Below are 22,908 nucleotides of genomic sequence, written 5' to 3' on the forward strand. Positions count from 1 at the left end.
TGGAAAGTCGATCGGCACGGATGCAATTAACAATATACAGTGAGATGAATAGGGCGTGTTGAACGCTCGCTAAAATTCTACCCTAACTCGGTGAAACGTACGCCCGTTAATGAGGACACGTGCACTTCTTCGAGCAGACAATGCTTACGCTATATACCGGGTGGTGATTCACGATGAACAGTATAAATATTGGCTATCCGCGATATACTTTATTCTAATGGAAATTCCATTAGCGTAACGAATCATATGATACAATTGAAATCACTGTTCGAACACTCTTTCTTACGTTCCATATAGGGGTCAAATGTGATTTCACGAGGAAGACGTTTCTCGAATCAATTTTTCCAACGAAATATATATAATAGAATTTTAATAACGAATAGCATCGTTAATATATATGGTACCAATCAAATGTAATAATGGATTTTAAAATGTGTTTCTAAAATAAAAAAAGTATAGCCATATTTAATAAATGATAGCTCTAATGCATGTAACATTGAGATATTAACGATAACAGCTCTTTATCAGATGATAACAAGTTACCTGCAATGCAGATGAAACGTATCCAAATAATATCGAACAAATAAATTACTTTGCCGAATTGTGAAACTTCATCCTATTAAAATGTCAAGGTTGATCTTCATTAAAGAAAAATCAAACAAATGTTTCTCTCAATTAATGAAATATACTCAATTTATCAAACTTACGTATCACCCTATACATAACGAGTCACTTACTACAACTTTATTACGTCTGGTCTTTCACACACACATGTACAAATTTTAAGAAGCGTGCCCTAATTAATTTATACCCAATTAAAACTCGAACAAAAAATCGGGAAAAATTCCTTTCGAAAAGGGGAGACGATTAAGATTGTTTCGTTTCTATCGGATCGCCCAGTAGATGAATATACGTCTCGCACGATCGTCGAGTTGTTCAGACCCCACGGTCGCAAGAGTATTGCAGTTTCACGTTTCGTATTTAGATCAGCGTTTAACCCAGAAGCGAACACGAGTTGGTGCACACCGAATAAGAAAAACAAGAAGAAGAAGAAGAAGAAGAAGAAGAAGGAGAAGAAGGAGAAGAAGAAGGAGAAGAAGGAGAAGGAGAAGAAGGAGAAAGAGAAAAAGGAGAAGAAAAAAAACGAACTGAAACGCGTTTCAGCTTGCAAACGGTTTGAATCAACCGACTGGAAGCGCGCGTTTTCCACGGACTTTTGCACCTTCTCGTTGACGCTCTCGCTTCAATGTGCCTCGTTGAACTCTCAAAGGAGCCTCTTTTTTTTTCCATCGTTTGCCTCGAGAATTAAGAAATGAAATAACAACAATTTTGCAACGTTAAAAATCCGATGGAGGATTAAATCTTTTCGATTCTTTTTTTCTCTGGTTATTATTACAAATATAGAAAAAAAAATAAATAAATAAAAGGAAAAGAATTAAAAAATATTTGTTATATTCGCCCAAACGTTTTAAATTGCCGATTATTCATAATTTTGACTTTTTGTTTTCATATATGTTTCAATTTCACTCGAGTGAAAAGATGTATATAATAATAAAGGATTTAAAGCTGTGATACGAGTTAAACGGATTGCATTATGTAGCATAAGAATGGCAGACAGAAAGATCGTGCAGGAAGCCTTTTATGCAATTTCGTGCCGCAACTCGCATGAAGACGAAACCAAATAAGGTAGTACAGTGCGTAACGCGAAAAAGACGATGGCTAACCCTGTTGCGTGATCCATTTTCGTTCCGTTTCAACCTTTATGATCGTCAATCATCCCGTTTAATGATCGTTCGCTCCCTTTGTTTCTTCGACAAGAAAAAAAAAATTATTTCTTGCGTGAAGCTTGCTTCACGTTCGAACGCTTGATCGATCGAAACGGTGAACTTCTTCCGTTATTTTATCAAAAGTTTAATTCTTAGAATCCTAAACTTTCTAAAAAAAAGATCACTTAAAGATCACTTAAAAACAGGATTATTAAGAACTCGACAAATTTTTCTAAAATTTGACGGAATAATATAAAATAATTTTCAATATTTAAATATAGATTAAAATAAAGATAAAAAAAATTTCAGAAAAAAAAATCATTACGAAATATTTTATTTAATTTTACTTGCGTGATCCAAATTATTCCATTTGGATTTCTAAATGGTTAAGAAAAAATTTTCTACACACACAACTATTTCTGTAGAAATATTAAATAAATTAGATATAAATAATTTAGATTTTTGCATTACGTAAAATTTGCATCGCTATGCGTGAAAGTGTTCCGTCATTTTAACGAGCAAGGTAAAATTATTTTATGATTCATACCACGAATGTTTCTATTTTCAATTACTTAAAAATAGTTTGAAAGTAGCGTAATTACCGGTTATTTGATTCGAAACGAAAGAAACAAAGAATTTCAGTTTGATGGATTATCTATAAAATTATCACACGTTAAGTCACGCGTTAAAAAATTATATCAATAAAGCACAAAGAATTCTCTTTTCCTTTTTTTTTTAAATTGCGCTTAGGTACTTACGAGTTTTAAGTAGATTGAAGTTGTACAATCATATTATTATCTCGCGAAAAAAAATTAATTATATAACTATTGTTAATAACTATTGAGCCCTCGAGAACATGTATTTCCTCCATGAGAATTTATTATATCGCGATACTGAATACAAACAATCATAAATCGTGGAAGATAACATTCCAACGGTTTTTCAATTCAGAACGTTCTCGTTCCCAGAAGATCGTTATAATTATATGTATATACATATATGTATACATATACCATGGATTTAACATTCGTGATAAATCGCTTCTGCTTATTCCAAATTAATTACATTGAAATTACATGAAGAATTAGAAAAAGCCAACGACCTTTGCTTAGGTTTTAGAATCACGATTAGTACTTGATGATCGTCTAAAAATATCGTGTGTTTTTAATATAATTTGGATCTTACCTTGAGCTGTAGATATCCGGCTAATGATAGCAACATCGATGCCGATTAAATAACAATAACAGAGAAGAAGAACTCGATATCAATTCGTTCGTTCGATGGTCGTCGTAAGTACTGACTTCTCTGCTTTCTTAAGTCACCCAGGTTGACTCGAGTCAGAATTGTATTTAGGTTTACATTTATGAGAGTTGAATCACCAGAGAGAGCGAGATATTGATATTTCACTCATAATATATTTAGAAATAAACTAGAGAGCGTGGTTGCGAAGATTTTACGAATTAATTCAGATTCTACTTGTTGTTGCTTGGATCGAATCCAACTTTTGTCCGTGTCGAATTCTACGCGAAGATATTTCCGATTGAATTACAGTGGAGAAAGATTGAAAAGTTTCGGTAAGAATTCCGAATGGTAAGATGAAGACTGTTGGAGGAATAGCAGAGAAAGAGGGAGACCCCTGCAAAGAATGATTTACGAGTCTCGCTAACAATAAAAGTTGAATCACTGGCTTTTACGGAGGGTCAAACACCTGGTTTGTGCAACTGGTTGACAATCTGTATTTTAGTGAAGAAATATAGAGGAATGTTTCTATTGTGCACTTCATTGGCATGTATTATTCATTTCGACATCTACAACGATAATAAAATGTATACTAATTTTAGAATCATAACATGTATTCAATAACAAAAGTTTACTGAACCTTTTAACAAATGACGTCAGAACAGACTGATGCCAAGGATTGATCAAGATTATTGAACATTACTTATGAATCATAACGAATATATTTATACATATTTTTCAATTCTATTACCTAACCTAATCTAACCTCTATTTCAATGCTACATTATAATATTAAAATTTTTCTAATTCTTTAACTTTTATTTTATGAATATCCATGAATCGATTCTCAAAAGAATAATCGAAATATCAAACTCCATTAATTTACGATTACACTATGCCATCACTTTCGCGCGCAAACATTTCGGGCGATAAACAACATCGATTCTCCTTCAAGGCGAAGAAAAACAAAATGACCAGTGAGTCAACTATCTTCACGATGATGGGAGATAGTTACATCACTCTGCCGACGAAAGTTCGGACTACGTCCAAGACGTGACCAAAAAAGGCAACCACGCGAATCAAACGATGTGTGTAATGAACGATCGAAACACAGTTGCAAGTCGTAGAACATCCAGAGGAATGCGACTCGATAATTCCAATTCTGATTGGTCAATAACAACCAAGCAGAAATTAAAAGTTAAAATAGACCATTATTTAACGAGATGATCGATAAGGGCGAAATTTCATCGTAAAAGTTGTCTTGGTTGAGCGGCTTTTAGCGAGTTTACATTAAGCTCGTGACCACTCGAAATAGTCTCGAGAAGCTTTTGGAAGTTCTCTTAATGGAACAACGGAACATATGGCGCGCGCTATTGTTATATATTGTATATTGCGACGGAACCATTATTGGTGCTATTTCGATTCAAGGAAATGTTTTTTTTAAAACAATAAAAAAAATTTTTTTTTCAAATTCTATGATTGAACTATAGGTTTTAGCTACTGGGTGTGTGGTAATTTGATTTGTATGCAATAGATTAGATAATAGTGATGGATGCATTAACGGTGTTAGATCATGAGTGGATAGTAGTAATTGGTTACGTGACCAGAAAAGACGATTCTTGTTACCAGAGATAAGTTAGAAGAATTTATTTTGTATGCTTGGTAAGTTTGCGAAAAAGAACTATAACGGAAGTATAATGCAAACTATCTGACGATGCAGTTTAGACTAGTTTGTATCTTAAATTTAAAATTGAAGAATAAAAAATTTGAGAATCAAGATTTCAAGCATGAATAAACAGAATGATTGAATGCGTTTTGAAAATTTGAAGAAAATAACTATGCAAAGACAGATTTTAATGCACGTTAGATATACATAATTTCAACGGTTAAATTTCAACGCAGCTGCGATGACGCTACGAAAGCGAATCGGTCCCTCGCGTTCTTTGCATTCCGGCTAGGTCGTGCATTGGCGTGCAAATATTATGGCGAGGTCGCAGATGGCCCTGCAGAAAACGAGCAAAATTCCGGCCGAGTCGACGCGTCAAAGGTGAACGTTTGGTGCCAGAAATAACTATCACGCTTCTTTTTGTAATCCCTGCATCGCGTATTAACTAAAAATTTGATAATTTAAATGAAAATTTACATACTCACTTGAAAATCTGGCATAAATACACAAATCACATATAAATTTAATTTGCTAATCAAAAAGCTTAAATATAAAATCGTTTCTATATTGATAATTTATCGTATATACACTAGAATAACACTAAATAAATAATAACTATATAAATATTCAAACAACCATCGAAACTAGTTTCTTTTATGTTTCTTTTATGTTAGTGGAATCCTAAATTCAGTTTATCATCGCGTCTTTGCTTCAAATCGAGTTACTTCTAGGTACCTGACCTACGACACTGAACATTATTAGCGATTTGACTTCCCTCGTATTAGAAGGGCTAACGATTGAAATCTGGATACGACAATTTTATTTCCTACAATCGATAACGTCGCAATCATGATGGATTTAATCGATTTTAGACAATGCACCGGCTGAGACACGTAATAAATGACGCCATATCTTGATCTATCTTTCTATTTCTTTCGTGAATGACTTATAGGCAATTTAATATTTTTCGCATTCAATATATATATGAATTGTATGATACTACATCGTATCTATTTCTCAATTTTATATAGAATTATTATTCTTAATCATACCATGTTTTGTGACGCATCATTTTGACTGTTTCGAATCACACATACTATTTCACTATATTTCATATCTTTTATATCTTTGCATATATTTTTCTCATGCAATAACTATACACAATTTACACACACTTTTTTTTCACATTACTTTTTTGATTTCACACTGCACACGTTTATTGTACGCGTCGCGTAGTCTAGGCCGTTAATGTCGATCGTGCGAATCGAAAGCAGTTGCAGACCCGCGTTAATATTTCTGTTCCACACGTTCGATGACTCAATGACAGCCACATGGTGGGGCGCCCCCCCAGGGAAACGATCTTTGTGGGGTTTGCACAGGGCGAGCGTGTGGAGGGCCACGTGTGTGTTACGAGCCAGATAAATCTACTCGCGTTAACCCTGCCCGTTTTCATCGTATTTACACATTATATACACCATGGGTCAATGTAACCCGCCTACAGTGTAATATTCTTGATAACAATATTAGGTTAGTATATATGAAATGCCATTTTCAAATAAAATTTACCACTATGTATAGTCCTTTCGAAACATTATGCATTTGATTAAAATAATTTCTAAATGAATTTATGCACTTTTTTTAAAGATTAACTATATATACAATATATAATAAACTAATAGCAATAGCTTTTGTATTCAACGATTCACTATTTGAACTTGCTTCCTATGGCGTTTCTCAATTGAATTTATACGCTAAAAATCCCTAGGATATATATATCGATTTTATTCGATATATCCTTATCCTTCGATGATGTCACCAACTTCAGTTATGCTAATCTCTATTCTCAATTTTCTTCAGTATCTGTAATCTACTTTCGTTCAGTCAAATAATAACATAAAATAAGTGTGACATAAAAATAGATGGTGTTAAATATTTAATATTATTTTTTGTTATACAAAAATAATTTTTCTAAAAAATATAGATATAGTGACAATTATTCTACAAAGTGAAATTCTAACGAATTAGTAAGGTTATTAAATTCCAATTTTTTTCAAATTAATTTTCATTTTTAAAATTTAATAAACTTTTAATAATTCTTTATCAACTTAATTCTTTTTAGTTTATGTATTATGAAAAATCTAATGAAATAAATAACGAGTTTATAAAATTGACCGAGAAGAAGAATTGTCTTGTTTCAATGATTCAAAGGGGAGAAATTAATTTCAAACTGATTTATATACTAGCCAACACGTAAATCTGGAAGCGTTAAAAACAGAAGGTTTCAAAGCAGTTGGTTAATAGTAGACAGGAATATACGGGATCGACTGGAACACATTTTCACTAACATTTTTCATGCAAAATATTTACCATTTGTTTGAAAAATTTGACACAAAATATTTGAAATATGAAATTACGTTAAAGAATATATGAACTTTTAAAATAAAAATTTTGTCTTTATTAATTTTTCTAATTTTTTTAAAGGAAAAATATTCTTTAATTAACTATCACATTAACGACAAAATTTATGATAAATCCTACTTTTTATCTAGTATAAAAATGTAGTGCACTTGTATCTTCAAAAAAAAAAAACATTCTTAATTAGAGCGCGTGAGTAAAGATTTTCTAAAGGGTCGAAGAATATTAATAACTGAATATAAATATAAAACATTATGTTTCCTAACGCTTCATCAATAAAATTTCAAGGTTTCAACGAAAATAAAATATCTCAAGAAGAGTTGATAAGTATGTAATTATACAAATTTAATTTGTATTCAAAAAGTAAGTAAATAAAATTTTTTTGCATATTTTATTCATTTTTTTGGAAAAAATACGCATAAATTATTTTTTTATTTAATTCTTTATTTGAGATATTATTAGAGAAAGCAATTCTAATTAATCCATGACAAAAATGCTGAATCCCCACATATTGCAGTTAAAAAAACTGAATTTTTGGCACGGTCTTCCAAACTCGTATCTCCCCTGGGTTATTTGCGGACTGCCTTTAAAACGTCGTTAAGAAACCCTGTCTGATCATGACCAACTTAAAGATACGTTTTTTCCAACTTTTTTATTAAATATCTCAAAGAATGAATGTGATACTTCTCAATAGATCTAATTTCGATTAGAAAAAAATTTCTCAGGAATTTCTTTCATATCTGATTTAATAATAAATAATAAATTGTACAAATTAATTCTGTATTATATTTAAAAAAAAAATTGTTCACAGATAATATCTAAAACAATTCTCCACGAATCTACACAAAATATCCAAGAACGCTAAGAAATAGTTCAGAAAACGGTAATTCAAAGAAATTAACAAATTGATTGACAAGAAAAGAATAATGAGAATAATCTTAAAAAGAATAATGTAATATATCATAATAATGTATAACCTATAACCTATAATATAATTTTCTCAAAAGTAATTTCTGCCATTAACAAATCGTGAGAATAATTTCACGGAAGGTCACAGTATCGATAAATCCCAAGAATAATTAGAATGAATGGAATAGTGCCGATAAATCGCGAGAATAATTCAACGAGAACGATTCAAAGCGGGTGTTCTGTGGTCAGGTCAGCCTGTGTAGAATGATTTGAACGGTAAATATATCCGCGAGCCGGACGTGCAGATGCCTAATCTGAGCCCATGCTCTCGGAAGGGAGGAGGCCGCTTCATCAAATGAAGAAACGCGACTCTGCATTCTGCAGAGGCCGTTTACCGGCACCAGTTTTTGGCCTCGAGCTTAGACAAATCTTACGACTAGTTTAACCGAGCCATTCGCTTCCTATTCTACAAAATAATGAATTTACCCAGTAAGTAAACGCTATTATCCCAAACACATTGAAAAATTTAACGTCCAATTTCAAAGAACCATATATAAAACCGAGTTAAAGAAACGAAAGACCAAATATTCTTCAGAAGACTTAAGAAGACCGAGAAATCGAGGAAAGTTGAATGAAAAGAAGTATCTAAAAAGCGTGGTGTTCGAACAATGACGGTGAAAAGTGGCTGTTTTTTCAACTTGCACGATGGACAATGAGGATATATCTCTTGCGATAGAAATAGTTATTAGACGAGGGCTGGCAAGTGATTCTGATTGTTAGATACCAAGATTCCCTTCTCTTCTCTCTCTCTCTCTATTCATGCATTATGCAAAGTATCTTCCGCTCTCCGTATTATCCACGGTTTATTCCCATCGTTGTTGATCGTGGTCGGAGAAAGCGTACGAAATCGCTTCGTTCGTAAAATAATCGTGGTATGTATATAGCTGGTAAGATTGGTGTCTAACGTTTTTCTACGTTAATAATAGCGCTACATTGTTAAACATGCAATTCTTGTATGCAAGTGCTATCTTGCCGAGTTTTTACAGTTAAACGAGATGCATTGAAATATGCCTCGTTAATCTAGATGGGATCCTACGGTTCTTTTTGAATAAAGAGCACAGTTGACCTTGAATTATGGGTGGAAATGCCAAGAGAACATATCGCTGGTGAATGATTGTATAAAGTTTATGACTCGTAAGATCGTTTTTTTCTGAATACAAAAATGGAAACGTAATGGAGGTAACAAAATTTTGTTGGAGATGCTCTAAGAATCTAAGGTATCTAAGATTTTTTCTTTTTACATAAAAATTTAAGTGTTGAAGATTCTAGGAAGAACTAATACAAAAAAGTATCTACAGTTCCATATCTACAGTTCCATAAACTCTTTATCAAGAATCCCTGCAGCTACAGCTAATGAGATGCTCCTCGAAAGAGACAGCTTGATCGAGGGTCACCGTGTCAACGCGATTCCTGACGCGTGCACGCACTCGAGAACACGGCCTACGCGTGCAATTCACAAACGCTCTTTTCGTCCCACGTTTTCTCGTCGTCTCTCCCAATAGCTGCACTTTCCATAAATTAATTATTTTAATAGGCTGTGTTCGAGGACGCGAGATATCCGATGTCTCCACACGTGCACAACAGAAATATAAATGGATTAGCTATAATACTTTTATGGTCGTTACTATAAATTATGTAAATCATGTATTATGTACTTATATAGTGGAAAAAATATATAGTGTAAAAAATATTTGCATTTTACTCGTTGTAGGATGATTTTTTGTTAAAAATGGATTGAGATTTTTAAATCAACCAATCTTCTAAGCTTTAACTCTTCTAAACTCAGAACTTTAAATGTATAATATTTTTTTTTTATGAAATTTTTAAAATTTTAGAATTCTTTGAATATGCATTTTGGATATTAAAAAAATGGTTTTTTCTATAAAAACAAATGAGTATAATTTATGGTGTATGATTTGATATGATTTGGTATGGTAAATTTGACAATCAGTATTTTATCATATATAACGATTCGTATATAAGTCTTGATTCATTCATTCCAGTCATTCAAATTGAAATTTTACAACCCTTCTAATATATAAAATGCAAAAACGAAGGTTAGACGATATATTTCTTATAGAAATATAATGACACAATAATACAAAGTTAATAAATAAAATAAATAAATAAATAAAATTCTCAATTTAATATTATTCAAAATATTTAAACTATAATTATATAAAATTCATATAATCCTGAGTTTCCATGAAAAAATTTCCACAAAATCGGAAGTTATTAAATATACAATGTTAAATTAAATTATTCGTGAAAAAAATTGCACATTTTAATCAGTAATTAGTGTCAACACGTGCCCGGAAAAGATTGTCATAAAAGGGTTTATCTGTTCATTGAAGAAAAAACATTCTCACGGAGACTAAAAACATGGAAACATATTTCCTTGGCAGACGTGCACCGTTGCCCCGTAAATTATTCTCATCCGGCGTAAACATTAAACAAATATCGTTTATACATGGCATGTCAAGGGAAAGGAAGAAAGAACGAAAGAAAAAAAAAAAGAAAAAAAATTCCACTTTTACCACTTTTACTATATCACAATTATTCAAGATTTCCCTTGTATCAATACACTATGATTAAATTCAATTTCGCGCTTTTTACTGGCGAAGCAACATTTATTTTTTTTATACAAATCAATAAGAATTTAATAAGAAAAAAGAATTAATAAGAATTTAATAAGAAGAAAAAAAAATCGTTTTTTCAACGCCAGAATGAAAAATAAAAAAAATTTTATTGAAAATAAGAGATATTAGATTATTTTGATAATAAAAAATTAGAAAAAATTAAAATTGAGAAATTAAATAATTAAATTGGAAATAAAAACTTTTAAAATATCTTGAAAATAAGAAAAATGGAAAAAATACCGAAAGAAAAAAAATTAAAAAATTATATTAGAAACAAAAAATATTTAAATATTTTAAGAATAATAAAATTTAAAAAATATCAAAGAATTGGAATTAAAATATTTCATTGGAAATAAAATAAAGTATCAGAATATTTTGACATATTTTAATTTTTAGATAATAATTGAAATGATATAAATATTTAAAAAGAAAAATATATAATGATATTATAGAAAATATCATTAAAATATCTTATAAAATCGAAATATATAAGTAATAAAAAAGAAAACAAAAATATAAAAATACAAAAGTGTATGAAAATTTTTAAAAATAATTTAATTAATTTATGTAATATAATTGGTCCATCACAGAAAGCAATGGTGCCTCTCATGTCTTTGAAAGTGAAAAGCAATTTCGGCCTCCACCTTAACTTTTTATTACTTCTTATTTCTGTTCCACTTATTCACTACTGTGAATGATTTATGCTCTTTAAATATATTATTATGAAAGTAATTATTTTAAATGCATGGATTTTTTTTTTAGAAAAAACTTATTAGTACAATTATTGCGACATTTTTAGAATGTAAAATAAAAGAAAAAAATATTATGCTATTCCATCTAGGATCTGTAATTTCTTATACTTTAACAAAAATATAATTTTTCAACTATTTTACTGTAACTGATAAAATTAAATTATCAAATTTATTACACGTCAATTATATATATTTATTTTAATTCTCTAATAAAATAACAAAGTTATAAAATAAATAATTAAAGATAAGATCGATTGAAAACGAGAAATATGACGTTTCGTTATATTTGACGATCTGAAACCGGCGTCAAAATAAACGATATAATCTGCAAATAACTTCGCTTTCATGAGGATTACGTAATAGTCATCCTTATGCCCTACTTGCAGTACATTACGAAAGACCACCAGTAGTTTATATAATAAATAGCGAAAAAGTATATATTATATATTCTAAGATCATGTAACTTCTTATTTGAAACAAATAGACAGAAATTTTCAAACATCGAATATCTTCATTGATTTTAAATAATATTTAAAAGATTGATAATTATCAATCATATAAAAAATATTTTATAAAAAATTATTTATTTTTCATAACAAAATTAAATTATACAAAAAAAAAAGATTATATATTTAGTATAAAAATTTTATATAAACGAAGAGCACTGCTTATATTAAGTCGTTTCAGAGGCCACTATCGCTAACGATTACACAAGCTTATCTACTCTTTCCGCAGACTAACACGTTCTACTGTGTAAACTTAATGAATAGTCACCATAAAGATCATAAAATTATTCCTGTTCATGCATATTCCACCCTTATACGAGTAACATCTGTTTAGAAAAAATATGCTTTTAATATAATTATTTTCATTAAATAAATTATTGTAGTATATATGTAAGTAAAAAAATATCTAACATATATTTATAATTTTTATACCACAATGAAATAATATGAAAATATACTTGAAAAGATCTTCTGAATTATAAAGTATGAAAATATGTAAACAATATTATTTAATTTATTAAAAAAATATTAGATATATTTATTAATAAATTTAATAGAAAAAAATTGCCAAAATTGAAAATTATCATATTTGTAATTTATAAATAAACATGTCAAAAATTTAGAAAAAAATTGCATTGGATATTGTATTAAATTTTTATTTATAAAATGTAAGTATCTATTTGGAATCGTCCATGTATATAAAATAGACACGTCCTTGTCACTTTACCGTATGTGAGATTAAAAGCGGATAAATTTAAAAAGACGAAAAACATTATAACCAATCAAATGTAAATGTGTGGACATATGACAAATATTTTAGTGATAAATCGATAATTCTTTCAAATATGAGAACTAATCGAGCGAAAGATTTCTTTTTAATAATATATGAAACATAGAAGGAGTTTTATAGATTGCATATTCTTTTCGTTATTACGTTCCTTGCGAAAATAATTCGACTCCCAGCCAACAACATGCTCACAATATTATTTCTGACGAAGCGTATTGTAATTTGGGGAGCACGATATACAGAATGAAAAAAAAAGGTCTCGGCCGACTATACTTAAGAGCGGGAATGACATCTGCTCGCACAGCTTCCGAGAGCCTGCGCAACTATTTCCAAATAAATTAGTCGAGAAATCGAGCAGCTCGCTATTTCTGTATTGTTACAGCTTCGTTTCGAATTTCAATCATTAATTTGCTAATATTTTTTTTTTAATTACATTCATTATATTCATTCGATAATCGAATAATTGGAAATCAAAAATGAATTTATGAATTAGAAATTATATAAAAAATAAATTCAATAAAATGTTTTATCGGTATGATTACATTTTGAGCTAATATTTGAAGAAGAAAATTTAGATTAGTTATTAGTTCAATCGCTAATTAGTTATTAATTCAATGGCCAACATTCTATTGGAATAAATGATACGTGTTTAAATGAATCATTAAGTGCAAAATAAAAATTACTACCATTTCGATATTCGATATTATATATTTCATAAAAGATGACATTTGTTCATAAAGGGTGCGACATTATTGATTTTATAAATCGATCTTTCCATTCGAAAAAATATATATATTTTTTAATGAAATTCGATAGCTAATTAAAAACGCAAACAAAGGGAGAAGAACAGAATAGATTTGCATCAAACATTGAGAATTTCGAGTGCATCCCCTTGAACAGCGCGGAAACGAAATCGATAACCTATACAAGAAGGACACTGCCTCTTTCTTACCTTAAGCATATAAATGTTAGATCTTCAAAAAGAAGAGAGGAGTTAATACTCCAGTTGAAGCTTCTTTGTCGATTTTAATGCGTAGCACATTTATTTACGAATTGACGATTAGCCGGTTACGTTGAGGCGTGCCGGTTGATTTTTCGTTCTAATTTTTACGTTTAAACGTTTCTTTGAACAAACTGAAGAATCGTTGAAAAGAGAATGTAGCGTATATATTCGTTTTTCGTTCGTTAGAAATCGGTGTACATTTCACGAAATAACTTCGTGAAACGACTTACAACTTCTGTCCGCACATACTGAACTATACTATCGCACCACTTTGAGAGTACCTCCGCGAATCGACTGCCAACTATATTCACACGGGCCACCGTCACTTTGCCTGTATAACAGGAACGTTCAACACAACAGCAACAGCCAGCGACAACTAGCGACAACCAGCAACGACCCCTACGTGCACCCTCTATCGACTGGTAACTACGCTGCTAGGATTCATCGGAACAGTGGAATATACAAATAGGTGGTTGAAAATTTGAAATATTCGCGCGTTTTATCTTAAACAGCGGAACGTATGGAAATGTCAAATTCAAATTAACATAAGCAAATTAAAATTATTTATATAAATAATTATAAAAATTAGTGTATTTGAAAAATTTTCTTTAATTTTTATATTTATTTATTAATTTAAATATTTAATTTAAAAACATATCTTATTATACATCTAATTTATAAATTTTATCCCAATTCTTTCATGACAGGAGTTAATGTCATTAAAGCGTTTTGCATGTTTTTTCGTTCTCTTTCAGTTTTAAGAGTATTCCATACTCGTTCTAATTCTTGTTGTTGATATTTCTGAAATATTTAATTTCAAATGTTTGTTAATGTTGCTATGCATATAATCTAAAAAAATTTACTTACTTTGATAAAAAGAAAACAATGTTTTAATGTTGCACCCACATAAAGTATTTCTATTGATACCAAACGTCCTGCAATATCATTTATCAGTGGGATGGCTTTCAATAAAAATTTATGAGGACCATGACGAGTTTTCACTAATGCTATTTTTGTATGTATATTACAATACTTTGCTAAAAAAGATTATAAAATAAATAAAATTAGATATTTATTCAAAATTTTCAATTTTTTTGTTATTTTGAAATTATAACTGATGAAACTATAATTTTTATATTACCAGTAAAACCAGCTTTTATCGCAGCAACACCAAAATCACCATACATTTGCTGTACTTTCTGTTGAATAGCAACATGTAAAGTTGTAATTTTTAATTGTAAAGGTTTATTAGATTTATCACCAAGAGTTATTTTAAATGTTATATATCTAAAAATATATTTCGAATATTTTTTAATTACATTATATTTCGATTACATTTTTATAAGTATGATATTGAAAATTGTAATAAAAGCATAAAAAATATATTATTGAACATCTAAAATAGATAAATAAATACAAATATATTTAAAATATATAATATTGCTACCTGTTTTTGAACCGAACCATGTTTAGGTTATGTAATGAGTTAAAGTATGTAGTTCTATAGAAAAAATTACTTAAGAGAAAAATAAATATTAATTATATATATAAATTATAAGTTTATATCACTTAATAATAAATAATTGAGAAACTGTATGTTTTGAAAAATTTGTGACATCAAAGTTTTACCACGTGTATTACTTTTTATTACTCAATACTTAAGGTATTGCTAGGTCGCTGTCAAACTAGTCGCACGTGCGTGCAATGTATACTATATTTTTATTACTATTTTTTAACAATATAATATTTTGTTTTTTTTAAATATATTGTTATATTGTTCAATAATATTATTTATTTAATAATTAACTTTAATAGAACTTATGTAAAACACTCGAAGAATATAAAAAGATCGTAATACGAAGTAGTAGAATTAATTACGATAACGCACTTAGAATTTTTTATACATACTTTCCATATATGGATCTACGTATACTATGCCATTCTACTTACGTAACATTGTTATATTTTGTTTTCAATGTTTTTATATCCTATATTTTTAAATTTAATTATAAGTTGTTTATTTGGAATAATTCCATTGATAATAATTTCCTTTTTGTATATTACGTTTTTTTATTTTATGTATAAAAAAGTTATATAGCAACAAGTTATTATTGGTGTTATTATTACTTAACTGTTTCTTATTGCTGAAAGAGTTATCTCAGGGTCATGTAAGATTAAAGTAAAGCCCATGATTACATAAAGTTTTACTGATAATAACTATTATTTACTCATATTTGCAGCTCACAATGATTCTAGTTGAAGTAAAGCATTCAGTTGAATTCTCTTAGTGAAAGATATAAAACTTACGGATCTATTCTAAGAAATATGGACATGGATTACTTTGTGGGTGTTGATGTAGGAACAGGAAGTGCTCGAGCTGCTCTGGTATCCTCTAAAGGGAAGATAATAAAATTGGCAACATGCCCACTTGAAATTTTTCATCCTGCTCCTAACTTTTATGAGCAGTCATCTGATAATATTTGGAGTGCAGTTTGTCATGTAGTAAAGGTATAAAACAAATTTAACAAATTTAATTATTTTATATCAATAATAAATTATATATAATTTTTTTAATTGCAGTCAGTTGTGGCTGATATTTCTGCAGATAATGTAAAAGGTATTGGTTTTGATGCTACATGTTCATTGGTTGCAATTGATAAAACAGGATCACCAGTTACAGTTAGTCCAACAGGTATTTTTCAAAATTTTTCAAACTTAAATAAAATATTTATTCATTGTTTAAATTTTTATTTTTATAGGAGAAGATAAACAAAATGTTATATTATGGATGGATCATAGAGCACAAGAAGAAGCTGATTTTATAAATGCTCAAGGTCATGATATGCTTCAGTATGTAGGTGGAAAAATATCATTAGAAATGCAAACTCCTAAAATGTTATGGTTGAAAAAAAATCTATCTTCATCTTGGAATCGTGCAGCATTGCTATTTGATCTGCCTGATTTCCTAACATGGAAAGCAACAGGTTCTGAATCAAGGTAATAATATTATTATTTAATTATAAAATTTATTTTTAATATAAAACATAAACATTGTAGTATAATTTTTTAGTTTGATTTCAGATCTTTATGTTCTTTAGTGTGTAAATGGAATTATAGTGCTGATCCTGATGGTAACAATAAATGGAATGACGAATTCTTTGAGCAAATTCATTTAAAAGATCTTAAGAAAGATAACTGGAGAAAAATAGGTATTATTGCTAATCTATATAATAATCGGAATTGTTTCTATTTAGGTAAATTTAAATCGATTACACAAAACGGAAATTATTTCGTTTGAATCATATGTAGTTTTTGAGTTAACAAGTTAACAAATCTCTTTTATGTTCAGACAGATAATATGAAAGTATTACTTTATTTTAACAAAGAGAAATATTAATACGAAGGTAATGATGTGAGGACTCCGGGCGATCCGGTTAACCAAGGATTATCAACAAAAGCTGCATCTGAATTGGGTCTCCTAAAAGGAACAGCTGTGGGAACTTCTCTTATTGATGCACATGCAGGAGGACTTGGTATGATAGGCTGTTCTGTACCTGCCATGTCTTATAACTTACAAAGTAGATTAGGTATATCTATGAAAAATTTTCTATTGTATACTATATTATTTTTATCGTTTCGATCCTTGTAATTAATGAATATAATTTACAGCATTAATTTGTGGTACATCAACTTGCCATATGATAGTTAATGAGAAGAAACTTTTTGTTAGTGGTGTTTGGGGCCCATATTTCAGTGCCATGGTTCCAGGATTATGGTTGAGTGAAGGAGGACAAAGTGTAACCGGAAAATTACTTGATCACATAATTGATACTCATCCCGCGACACCAGGAATTTTGAAAAGTTTAAGCGGAAATAAGTAAGTTAAAATAAATTATATAATTTCATAAACTTTATTATTATTTGTCATATAATTTTTAGACATATACAGCAATATTTATCTGAATTATTACAAACGATGTCTGATCAAAAAGGCTTAAAAAATATCTCATATTTAACAAAAGATATTCATGTATGGCCTGATTTTCACGGTAATCGATCACCTTTGGCTGATCCATCACTTAAGGGAATGGTAATAATATTATATGTTCTTTTTGTGGATGACTCGATTATAAAAATAAAATAAATATAAAATAAATAAATTAAATTTTTTAATTGAATATTATATAGATATCAGGACTCTCTTTATCAGTTGATCAAGAAAACTTGGCACTATTGTATTTGGCAACAGTACAAGCTTTAACGGTACGAATATATTTAATTTTTTTATATTTTTCTTATGACAAAAAATACATTTAAAGTTTTTTGACAGTATGGTACAAAATATATTTTGGAAACATTAGAAGCTGCTGGTCATAAAATAGATACTTTATTAGTTTGTGGAGGTCTAAGTCAAAATCCATTATTTATACAAATACAAGCAGATGTATTAGATTTACCTGTATTATGTCCTATTGAAAAAGAATCAGTACTAATAGGGGCTGCAATTCTTGGATCTTATGCAGCTAAAAAATTTAATACAATGTATGATGCTATTAAAGCAATGGGAGGATCTGCAACCATGATTAAACCTAGAAGCAAATGCTACAAGTAAGCGAATCTGCTTAAAAAAATTGTTTAAATTATTTTTGATGTATAATATATTTACTATTTTTCTTTAAAGGTATCATCTTCAAAAATATCGAGTTTTTCGAAAGATGGTGCAAGATCAAAATGATTATAGAGAAATTATGAACGAAGAATTTTTATAATTATTATCATAGGTGCTGCATTTGTACTTATTAACACTATAGTGAATAAAATGAGGAATTATACTTAAAAAAATCTCTTATAGAATCTCATAATTAGCAAATAATATAAAAAAATATGATATTTCTTATACAACTTTTTTATTAATTAATAGTATTTTATATATATTATTATGTTGAAATATATTTTTGTTATCTATTTTATTTTTTATCTTTATTTGTTGTAAATAAAGATATATATGGAAATATTTGTAATTTTCTTACCTTAAATGATAAATGATAAATGATAGATTTAAACGCGACATATTAAATAATATTGCTTTATTTAATATTTAAATGTAGATTTGATTTTATAAAACATGTTACAACTTTTCATTACAATTTGGTATAAAACATGTAAAGTCATAACAATATTGCTAGATGATTAATTGTTATAAAAATATTGTATATATTTTAGTTTTTTTAATAAAAAAATTTTGTTTTTCAATATTGTTATGTAATCTTATAAAATGATATTATTTAAGAATAAAAAGCCTTAATCATATAATATAGTATATAATATAGTATATTAAATTCTATTAACTTATAAAATAATTTTCTTATCTTGTTAACTAATATATAATATTTTACCGCACGAAGTAACGTCATTATCACATTGTTTAAGAAAACTTCTTAAAAATTTGACAACCTTGATATTTTATTCATTCTTTAGTGATATAATTTGAAAAACAAAGAAAACTAACAATTCCATATCACAAAGTCAGTTTTATCACATCTGATATATAATTGCTATATTCTGTCACTAAATTAGTGACTTTAACTAAAGAAAACTGACCATAATTTGAACAAAATATAAATGTGATTTTAATTTACATTAAAATGATTATAGAATATTATTTAGAATAATACTGGTGTAAAACTTTGGATAAAACTAGTTTCTTATTAAGTATTATAACTAATGTAAGTATTAATAGCACATTATAAATTGACAATTGTTTGTGAACTTGTTTTATTTAAATTTTTAAATCTAATTCTATTTAAATCTAATTTATATATTGGTACTAATTGCACCTGATATTAAACATTTCACTTTAAATTTTCTATAAGATGATTGGGTAATATTTTAATATTACAGAATCTTATAATTAACAATTGTAAGCAAAATCGTAAATTAATTTTTTGATACACATATACTTACATTAAGAAACAAATAGAAAAAAGTTCTTTCTATCAATTTTAAAATCCAAATTTTTTGAGTATTTGAAATTAGCATATCAATTATAAATTTTGAAGAAATATAATTTGATAATTATAATTTAATTTGATTCATTAATAATTTGATATTATATCAATATCAACCATCAGTCTTTTAATAACTAGTTTGTTGATTTAAATTTGTAAAAAAATTGAATGATATAAAGTGAACAGTATGTTTTAAATGTGCATTAACAAATTCAAATTTATCTTGCATTATATTCTAATTCTAACTATAATAACAATCATTATATAAATTCAAGTTTAAAAAGTATTAATATTTTGATACTTGGAAGACACAAAGTGCGTGTTTCAATGAAACATTAGATTGTAATATTCTTTTCATGAGATATTTTTTATAATATATATATTTCATTTATAAGTAATGAATAATTTTTTTTTTAATATTAGCAAGGCCATTGCTAATGCAAAACATAACGCGTATATTTTAGAGGATATAGAATATCGATTTAACTAGTAATTAATATTATACTTATGGTACATTAATTTGTGTTAAAATTATTTTACAAAATCATATCGTCAAAAAAGAAGTTATTCACTAGCATTTGATATTGCTTTTCAGTATAGAAAAATACGCTATTTAAAATAATAAATCAATTTAAACAAAGCGATAACATTCTGCGATATGATTAAGCATATATTGAAATGCTGTAGAAGGAGACGTACCGAATCTTTGCCTCCATAAATGCTTTGATATTATACGCTGTCCTAGAGTATGTGTAGTTTCTTGAATTTCTTCGCAAATCTCAACACCAGTTTGCCAAATTGTTTCTTAACAAACAATATTAATAATAATATTTTTATATAATATTTGATAACAAGCAATATACATACATACCTAGATTATTAAGAAGTTTATTTTTTCCTGGTGGATCAAATTTCTGGAGTTGTTCTACGCTAATTACTTTATATTGTTTTAATTCTTGTAGCAATTCAAAACTGCAACAACGAGCTCGATTATTTGCTACAATATAACTACCAGGAGCACTGTGTTTTGCAATCTCTTTTAAAGCTTCTTTAACCATGTTGCATTTATCAATATCACATTGTGATTTATCTATCTTCAGTGGCTAGTGAATGATAATATTAAAATGAAAAAAAATATAATTGCAAATAATTTTATAAAAATTAAAAAAAAAAAAAAATAATACCTCTGGAAATGCTTCAATCATATGAAACCACATTCTAGTTGGTATTGTATTTGCTTCTGCTATACATACTATTGTATGAGAGTTATTGTTGCGTTTCTTAGCATTAGTTATATCAGAAGGATTTTCAGTCATATAGCCATTAGGAAATTCATCCACAATTAATATTGCACTTTGACCTCCTAGAACCCAATCCTCTGGATGACTTGTTACATAATTTTCAGAAACTTCATCACATCTCTCATATACTTTCTTAACTACGTGTTTTTTTATGTCTAAAAATAAAATATATAAAATTTATTATTCAAAATATTTAAAAATTTATATGAAACATACCTAAATAATTGGCAGTGTGTTCACTAGGTATCATTTGACACCATCCTAATATCAATTGAAGGCACATTTTCAGGTCACATTTAACTCCAACAAAAAATGAATTCTCTCTAATAGATTGCTTTCTTGTACAATTAGGACAAGACCAACTATATTTATCTACAATTCTTGCTTGATTCCAAGCCAAACTCCTTCCTTTACATTCAGGGTGTGGACAAGTAGAAACAGTTCTAATTAAACTCATTTCTTTTAACCAGCCACATAATTCTCCTTCATGTCCTTGTTGTAACATAGGTCTTACAACAACATCAAAATAGCCTCCTTGATCTCCAAATCTCTCTATACATTGTCTGAAAATAAATATTATGATGATAATAAAGAAATAACAATTTTCAATGAATATTTAAAATTTTTTTAATAATTAATTTAATAATTAACTTATTTAAGATATTAAAAAAATAAATATTAAAATAAATTATATGAAATATATGATATTACAAAAAAAATAAAAAGCTATATATTTGATTCTACATGAACGAATAAATTTGAGATATCTATTGTATATAATAAGTGAGAAAAAAAATCAATATTTTTCGAGGTTAAAAAGTTTACTATTCTTGATATTATTAAAAAAAATTAATAAAATATTAACTTTTCAATGAATTTCTTAATAAATAAGAAAATATATAATATAATGTTATAAAAAAATAAATATAATTATCGAAATAGTTTTCAGTAGCAGAAGCAACAAGTATAATTACTTCAAAACTATTCAATTGAATCAATTACCTTGCTTTGATTTTTGCGTTCTTCATTTTTGATATAAAAGTCACAATATACAAATATTTTACAATTTGAAAGAAACTTAGAAAAATCTATAACATTTTTAAGCCAACTAAAAGATAAAAAAAAATAAGGAAATCAACGAGGAACCACAAAAGATCGCGGAGCAATCTCAATGTTACGCAGCCATCGCGCATCGACTTGAATATTGTACATATACCACAAACAAGATATAGGATAGATCCAACATTTAATGGAATTTTGTATCCCATATTCTGAAATACCGATTGCGCAAATAATCAATGTTCAATGTATCTATTTAAAGCAATAAATACAGAAATTATATTCGATTTAATTAAGATAAATTTAAAGATAATAAAGATAAATTTAATAGATTTTAAAAATAATTTTTTTTATTAAAAATATGTTAAAATACAACTTTGTTAAAAATATATGTTCTTTTATTAAATATTCTTATGATTTATATATATTGAATTTTATTCATAGATTTTCTAATTACTACTATTGTAACTGTTACTATTAATAACAGACAATAAAAATAATCAAATATAGAAATTGTTTCTTGAAAAAAAAACAAATGTGGAAAATGTGGATAGAAATAGAATAAAAATATGAGAATCACCATCAATGTTGCAAATAAACTAACCAAAGACAGCAAATAGTAGAAGAATAGATATAGAAAAAAAATTCACCATCAGTATTATCTCTAAAATATCAAAAACTTATTTTTTGATAAAATCATTTAAAACATTCAAGAAATCGTATTAGCAATCGATTCTTATTTTATCTCTATCCTTTTTTCATTTTTTTCTGTTTTTTCTTTATATATTTCGTTTGCAT

At 28.0% G+C, this 22,908-nt stretch overlaps 4 protein-coding genes and 1 long non-coding RNA gene across 9 annotated transcripts in view; 2 read left to right on the forward strand and 3 right to left on the reverse strand.

Annotated features, from left to right (window-relative positions):
* LOC122715327 overlaps positions 1-14,096 on the reverse strand; it is a 29,752-nt gene extending 15,656 nt beyond the window's left edge. The window contains exon 1 of one of the 4 annotated variants that reach the window (XM_043937434.1): positions 5,724-6,447. In XM_043937434.1, the coding sequence (XP_043793369.1) occupies positions 5,724-5,786 (63 nt within the window). In that variant the 5' untranslated portion in view covers positions 5,787-6,447. Of the gene's footprint in view, positions 1-2,951; positions 3,391-5,723; positions 6,448-13,691 lie in introns of those variants that run through there. The other 3 variants (XM_043937437.1, XM_043937439.1, XM_043937436.1) reach the window with 3 other exon arrangements.
* Positions 7,559-9,670, forward strand: LOC122715330. 2 transcript variants are annotated; one of them, XR_006346812.1, is made up of 3 exons: positions 7,559-8,927; positions 9,018-9,272; positions 9,354-9,670. It is a non-coding gene; the product is annotated as an uncharacterized LOC122715330 (long non-coding RNA). The 2 variants fall into 2 exon arrangements; XR_006346813.1 differs by having other exon boundaries at positions 7,559-8,484; positions 8,591-9,272.
* Positions 14,097-14,316: 220 nt separating the features above from the next.
* Positions 14,317-15,658, reverse strand: LOC122714827 (ribonuclease P/MRP protein subunit POP5). The gene is made up of 4 exons (XM_043936519.1): positions 15,190-15,658; positions 14,884-15,029; positions 14,610-14,779; positions 14,317-14,543 (listed from the first exon to the last, which is right to left on the reverse strand). Exons 1-4 carry the CDS (start codon positions 15,207-15,209, stop codon positions 14,427-14,429), a joined length of 453 nt encoding a protein of 150 aa, XP_043792454.1. The 5' UTR covers positions 15,210-15,658; the 3' UTR covers positions 14,317-14,426.
* A 94-nt stretch (positions 15,659-15,752) lies between these two features.
* LOC122714825 (FGGY carbohydrate kinase domain-containing protein) lies at positions 15,753-18,671 on the forward strand. The gene is made up of 11 exons (XM_043936518.1): positions 15,753-15,910; positions 15,983-16,250; positions 16,323-16,434; positions 16,502-16,739; positions 16,824-16,951; positions 17,147-17,329; positions 17,412-17,619; positions 17,682-17,832; positions 17,931-18,005; positions 18,073-18,350; positions 18,424-18,671. Exons 2-11 carry the CDS (start codon positions 16,068-16,070, stop codon positions 18,509-18,511), a joined length of 1,644 nt encoding a protein of 547 aa, XP_043792453.1. The 5' UTR covers positions 15,753-15,910; positions 15,983-16,067; the 3' UTR covers positions 18,512-18,671.
* A 1,388-nt stretch (positions 18,672-20,059) lies between these two features.
* LOC122715060 lies at positions 20,060-22,359 on the reverse strand. Its single transcript, XM_043936969.1, has 5 exons — positions 22,054-22,359; positions 21,268-21,614; positions 20,935-21,206; positions 20,622-20,853; positions 20,060-20,554 (listed from the first exon to the last, which is right to left on the reverse strand). The coding sequence occupies exons 1-5, from the start codon at positions 22,077-22,079 to the stop codon at positions 20,382-20,384; spliced, it is 1,050 nt and encodes a 349-aa protein (XP_043792904.1). The 5' UTR covers positions 22,080-22,359; the 3' UTR covers positions 20,060-20,381.
* Positions 22,360-22,908: the final 549 nt, after the last annotated feature.

Source organism: Apis laboriosa, unplaced genomic scaffold, assembly GCF_014066325.1.
Source record: "Apis laboriosa isolate Shangri-la unplaced genomic scaffold, ASM1406632v1 scaffold34_cov151, whole genome shotgun sequence".
In the NCBI taxonomy this organism is placed as follows: domain Eukaryota; kingdom Metazoa; phylum Arthropoda; class Insecta; order Hymenoptera; family Apidae; genus Apis; species Apis laboriosa.